Below are 6,143 nucleotides of genomic sequence, written 5' to 3' on the forward strand. Positions count from 1 at the left end.
TGTGTGTTTGTGTGTGTGTGTTTCTGTTTGTGTGTTTGTGTGTGTGTGTGTGTGTGTGTGTGTGTGTGTGTGTGTGAGCTCTGCCTTTCATATCGATCCCGGCTCTGCCAACTGTTTGTTTTGTCTTTTCATGTGATGAACCCCGGGCCCTGGGTTGAGGCCCCGGCGGAGCCGCGCTTCTCGCCAAAGGGCTTTTTGTGAGACGGTGTCACGCTCCCTCGTTCCGGCGAGGCTTCGCCGTTCTTATTATTCATGGCTCTCTCCGCGTTTGTTGGGAAGGCCGGGATCAAACAGGCAGATTTGCCACGCCTGACACCCCTGCTGCTGGAAGTGTGTGTTCTGGCGGTGCGCGTGTTTGCGTGTGTGTGTGTGTGTGAACTCAGCTCGGACTCAGTAATGACAGGATTTGTTAAACAGTAAATTAATGAATAATGAAATATCCAGCACGCGCCTGCCTTGCCTGGAGCTTTGTGCCCGGAGCAGGAATTACTCCCGACCGGCACTCGCCTGCCTGCACGCTGGATCTCCTCTGTGTGTGTGTGTGTGTGTGTGTGTGGGTTGGATAAGCATTTTTACAGCCCATTGCGTGACAAAATGCCGAGGGGCTTTGCTGATGGGGCCTGCTCTCTCACTTCCCGGCGAAAAGGCGGACAGAAACACAGACGGATGCAGACGTAGCTGCGTGGAGAACAGACTGCCGCCGCTGCTCTCCATCCTCGTCGCCCCTCATGAGCTCAGTTCATAAGTGGATTACCTTTCCCTGCTCCTCTCATTAAAGTAACACCCTGTGACATTTTCATAAAAATAAATTTGGCCTCTCATTATCACCAATTCATCAAACACAGATGATTTATGTGGGATCAAACTGCTGTAAGCCAAGTTGTGCTTTTAGAAAACTGAGAGGCCTTCGCTGGCCTGATGAGGAGCAGCAACACCAACCTCTGCATGGGACAGTCAAAAAACTGTAAAACTTATAAAATACAACTTTAAAATACAGATTAACCCATAAAATACACCTCTGTCTCTCTGTCCAGTTTTTATTTTTATTTATGGTGAACTTTGGTTCTCTGTTGTTAGCTAAAAGTTTTTAGGTGTATTTTTTAACTGCAGGACATTTGAATGACTGTTTGTTGTGGATTTATTTTAATTATTTTAGTTTTTTGATTCTCACGTTGAGTGTTTTGAAAAAAAATTCACTATAAAATTAAATTATTAAAAAAAACGTTGGTTGTTGACTGCTTGAGGATTGCTTGTAATGAAATTTATCTTAATCTAATCTCAGAATCTAAAACTAATTTCAACTTTGTAAGTTTTTTAATTAAACTGTCGTGTTGACAATTTGAAGAAATTAAATAAAATTCTAAAAAATGTGAATATTATGTAACTTTTCTGTCCATTTTGAACTAAATCATACAATAATTTATGAATGCAGAGAAACATTAAAGTTAATGTAACTTTAAGCATTCTTTCTGTAATAATACAACATAATTTGTGATCACTGAGAAATATTATTTTAATGTTAAAGTCGTGTTAAGATTCAGTTACAGTCCAGATTGTTTTCATATCAGTTTGTTTTATCTGTTAGTTTTGCTTGGATGAAATCGGTTTTAGTTTAGTTTTCCACACTAAAGCAGGAATTAAAAAAATAAGCTCTGTTATGTAATATAAAACTACTTTCTTGCATATGATTACTATGCATTTACTTCCATTCCCTTTTATTTGCATTTGTTTGAGTTTAAAGCAATCCGTAAAGTAAAAAGTAAACTCCTATTTGTCATTTTTCAGACTTATATAGTTAAAGGAAGAAATAGTTTCTTCAAATCCTTCAGTATTCACTCCTTTTATGCTGGTTTTAGGAATCTTGCAGCTCATAGACACATGCTTTGATTGATATTTTTATTTCATCAATAACAAAATTGACCCCAGCCATAAAGATGAGGTCTGGCTGTAAAAAGTGCAGCGTTGGTTAAAATGAAATGTCGAATCCCTTCCTCAGATGTTTTCTCTGCTCATTTTCTCCCAGCCAACCTGTCGGACTCGTGGCCCCTGATACTCTGCAGCTTCCTGCCTTTTGTTGAGCGGGAATCGCTCGCGGACACGTGGCTGCTGAACTCTGCACCTGCGTCACGCCGCGTTCCACTCCACGGGTCACGCTGCGCCCGCAGGACACTTTCATCCTGCGGTCAGCCTATTTTCCTTCTCCCCGTGTCTCTGCCTTTCTCATTAGCTTTCTTTCCGCATGTTCTCTCTCTCCGCGCCGCTCCCCCCTCCTCCCCATGTGAGCCCAGCGTTGGGTCGTCATTAGCGCACCGGCTGCGGATGTCGAGGCCCGCAAGGCACCATGCTGTTCCCGCAAAATAAGGCCCTCGCTTCAGAGGAAAGCCTCTCCCTGGAAAAAAAAAATCCCACTGACGGGAAATTATGCCAATTATCTCCCTAGAAGAATAAAAAGAAAAAACCTCTTCATAAGCAGCCATTCTTTGTCACATCTCATGCAGTTTTTTAAAAGTTTTCTCTCTAATTAGATTCTAATCATTTCTTACTATTGGTGATACAACATTTAAAATAAAATCAATATTGTATTCATCAGAGAAATCGGTTCCAAGTTGTCAGTTTTTAAGTTTTTGTTTTCCAGATTGTGACCTGTTAAAATATTTCATTTAATGGTGAATTTTAGCTTAATTTGGCACATTTCCCTGCTGTTTGCAGCCGTTTCTGACTGAACAGATGTAAACGCTTCACTTGCATGAGGAGTTTTTTAGGGACATGAAATGAACTCAAGTCGACCTCAAACACTTAAACTGAATCCAATTTCATGCTTTTCTGCTCATTCTTCCAAATTTACAGAGTGGGATGTGAAGCCTGGAAATGAAATGGAAACATTGTTTAACACATTTTAATATAAAATCTATAAAATAACTAGTGGATTGTGTGGTTTGATGAACTCCTGCGGTTTTTTATTTATTTAATATTATCTTCAAAACAAAACAACAACAAAAACATTCTGCTAAGCCAGCTTAAAATAAACTATGAATATGGAGGTATAAAACTACAGAAACCAGTTTAAAATCTAATTTGAGGTGAGTGCAGGCATGACCGCAGCATAATGCAGCCACTACCGTGTTTTATTGTTGGGGATGTTATGAGAAAAACTAACACAAAACAGAGAATAACTGAAGAGGGGAAATTATGTTACAAGCTTTTAAAAAAATCTTTACAAAACAAATAGAACTGTGGTGTGCGTTTGTATTCGGCCCCTTTATTTTGACACCCCTAAATAAAATCCAAATTGTTCACGGTATAAATTCTGTGAAGGTTTTATTTCGGACATAACATCATAAAATCAAAATTTTATGGGTTTTCAAGGTAAACGGACAGAATACAAACGCACAGCAAACTTTTAAAAATCTTAGCTTTTTACTTTGAAAAATCTGAAAAGTGTGGCATGCTTTTATTATCAACCCATTTACTAGGATACTCCAAAAACTAAGTAACTCAACTGAAAACAACAATAATTACATTGTTTGCTTTGATGCATAACGATGTCGTTTTCTCTGGGATTTCTTTAGTTCACTTTTGTGTTATAATGGAGGTTTTTTTTTTGTTTTTTTTGCCAAAATTGATTTTTGCAAAAAAAAAAAAAAAACTCACTGATGGTGTTTTAGGCAAAGACTTAGGTCATTATTTTAGGAAGCCAACAGTGTTTAGTTTAAAGCATATTGACTTAAAAAATTATATAGAAAGTTTTGACATGAGTAAAGTCTAATTATCAAAACACTTCAATCGACAACTAGAATAGCTCAATTCTTTGGCACAAATATGCTGCATAAAGTAACGTTTTCACAAATCTCAACTTGATTTAGAATAAGTTAAAGTAAAATGTTTCTTTTCAGCAGCTAAAGAGTTTTATTCTCGGTTACTTGAGTGAAATATATGTCCACTTGATACAAACGACCATATTACGTCACGTTTGTTTACAAATTGGGAAACGGTGGGAGCTAATAGTCCATTTGTTCTATTTCTTGGTGGGATATTTTGAGCAAAATATGAAAATATTTTTGTTATTTTGGTCATTTGAGTTTCCAAACGATGACGGAAACGGGATTCAGCCTCAAGTCAGAGGAAAAGCTCAGGCCGCAGACCTCACATTATAAAACACATGGTTTATTATCAATATGATAGAAATGAAATCACTGGACAATTAGAAGCATGTCTACCCATCATCATCATCATCATCATCATCATCACCATGACAACAGCTCTATAAGAACAGAAAAACACTGAACGAGTCCGGTCCTCTCCCTCCCCACTGGCTCACAAAGGTCAAATCACACTTAAATAGGTCGACTCCAAAGCAGCTGGCGCACCTATTTGATCAACTTAAATAATTATAAATTAATATTTACACACATAAATTAACGCCGTCCCTCGTTGGAGTCTCGTTAAATACCCAGCCTGTTTCACAGATAGATGCTGCAGCACAAAAAAAAAAAAGGATCTCCAAACCCACAACGCTTTTTTTTTTCTTCTGTTTCGGTGTGAAGACAAACACAAGCGCACACACTTTCTCAGTCTCTCTCTCACACACACTCAGGCACACGGACACGATGTCGTTTGCTCGCAGCATCTCAGTCTCTCAGGATGCAGGCGGGGGGAGCAGAATGGATGGAACACAGGAACCACCAGGTCCTCGGGGGGGAATGAGAAGAACGTAACACAGATGAAAAATCCCTCAGTGCGTTCAGACACTGGCCCACGGGTGTCTTCCTCCACGCCAAGCCTCCCCTGTCCTCCACCTCAGCCGTGTGCAGGGTGGCGGCGGCGCTGTAGAAGGTACGAGAAACGGTGTAACGCCTCAGTCAGCGTGTCGGCCTCCCTCCCGCCTCTCCTCCATCACTCCCCCTTTCTGCGCCGGCTTCATTTCCGCTGCTTTTCCTCTTTGTCGCCGGCCTTGCCGCCCGCGTCCCCGTGCCGGCTATTGGGCGGGTTGTTGAGGAACATCTTGTCGAGTCCTTTGAGAGCCTCGGTGAGGTAGTTCTGCAGGGCGGTGAGCGCGGCGCAGATGGCGGGCGAGCCGAAGCCGTGTGTGATGAAGGAGAAGTGGGATAGGCAGCTCTGGATGCCGGGTTCCAGGATGGGGGTCGGCCTGGAGTTCCCCAGCGGAGTCCTGTCCTGGGCCAGCAGGTCCGTGAACTCCTTACACAGCTGTCTGCCGGGGGAAGACACAGGGAAATCTGGTCAGTTTCTCCAAAATATGGCTCTACTTGCTGTCATTAGTGCCTGTTGTACTTCCTTGAACAGGTTAGATCAGATCTACGGTCTATTCAAAACATGTTCATTACATTTTGTGCACAAAATCATTCTTACATAATGAGATTTGTCACTTTAAATCCAAATAAGCTGCTGGCCCCGCCCCCTAACTTAAGGTTTACGCTTCCACGTAAAAACAGCTGCAAACAGACGCACAATGACACAACCATACATCTTTGAAAAGCAGAAGTGGAGCCTCCTGCACAACCAACGAGAACGCAGCAAGAGGTTTCTGGATGGTAAGTCAACAACAAAACTCTTGTCTTTTTCCAGCAGCCATTGTACAGTGAGTACAGTGGTTAAGCCAGCTGACTAAAAGTGCTGGAGCTAAAGCTTAGGTTGCTGGGTAACGGGCAGAACTTTGCTCAGGTTGCTAGGTAACGGGGCAGTACCTGCTGGTTTGTGACGTTACATTCTGGAAGTTTTGGAAACTGCTCATTTTCCAGACACCAAAAAACATGAAGTTATTGCCACAAAATAACTCAGTGTTTTTTTTTTTGGCTTAGGTTGTTTTTAGAAGCAGTTGAGACCCAATGGAAGTTCAAAAACACACAAAATGTGAATTTTGCATAATAAGTCCCCTTTAAATAGGAACTATGTCAGTTTTATGTGTCTCATTTTGCTGTTTTATAGGTGAAAACAGAGAATTTTTATTCTCAATTAGTTTATTTTCTTAAAGGTTACAAACAACAAATAAACCCTTTCTAAACTTTTCCCACTTTGTCACATTCAGCCACAAACTTCAAATGGTTTCACTGGGATTTTAAGTGATGGACCAGTACAAATTGTGGAGTGGAAGGAAAAGTCATGTTTTTTTGTTTTGTTTTGTTTTG

General features: G+C 40.9%; 1 protein-coding gene and 1 long non-coding RNA gene across 4 annotated transcripts in view; one reads left to right on the forward strand and one right to left on the reverse strand.

The window, feature by feature from the left end:
• Positions 1-6,143, forward strand: part of LOC103154716 (uncharacterized) — a 74,249-nt gene that overhangs the window by 42,528 nt on the left and 25,578 nt on the right. The gene's annotated exons all lie outside the window — the stretch shown is intronic.
• tfap2b (transcription factor AP-2 beta) overlaps positions 4,147-6,143 on the reverse strand; it is an 11,415-nt gene continuing 9,418 nt past the window's right edge. For both annotated transcript variants that reach the window (XM_007576030.2, XM_016666449.1), the window contains exon 7: positions 4,147-5,209. In XM_007576030.2, coding sequence (XP_007576092.1) covers positions 4,918-5,209 — 292 coding nt within the window. In that variant the 3' untranslated portion in view covers positions 4,147-4,917. The remainder of the gene's footprint in view (positions 5,210-6,143) is intronic.

The sequence above is a fragment of the Poecilia formosa genome, unplaced genomic scaffold (genome assembly GCF_000485575.1).
Source record: "Poecilia formosa unplaced genomic scaffold, Poecilia_formosa-5.1.2 Scaffold1, whole genome shotgun sequence".
NCBI lineage: Eukaryota > Metazoa > Chordata > Actinopteri > Cyprinodontiformes > Poeciliidae > Poecilia > Poecilia formosa.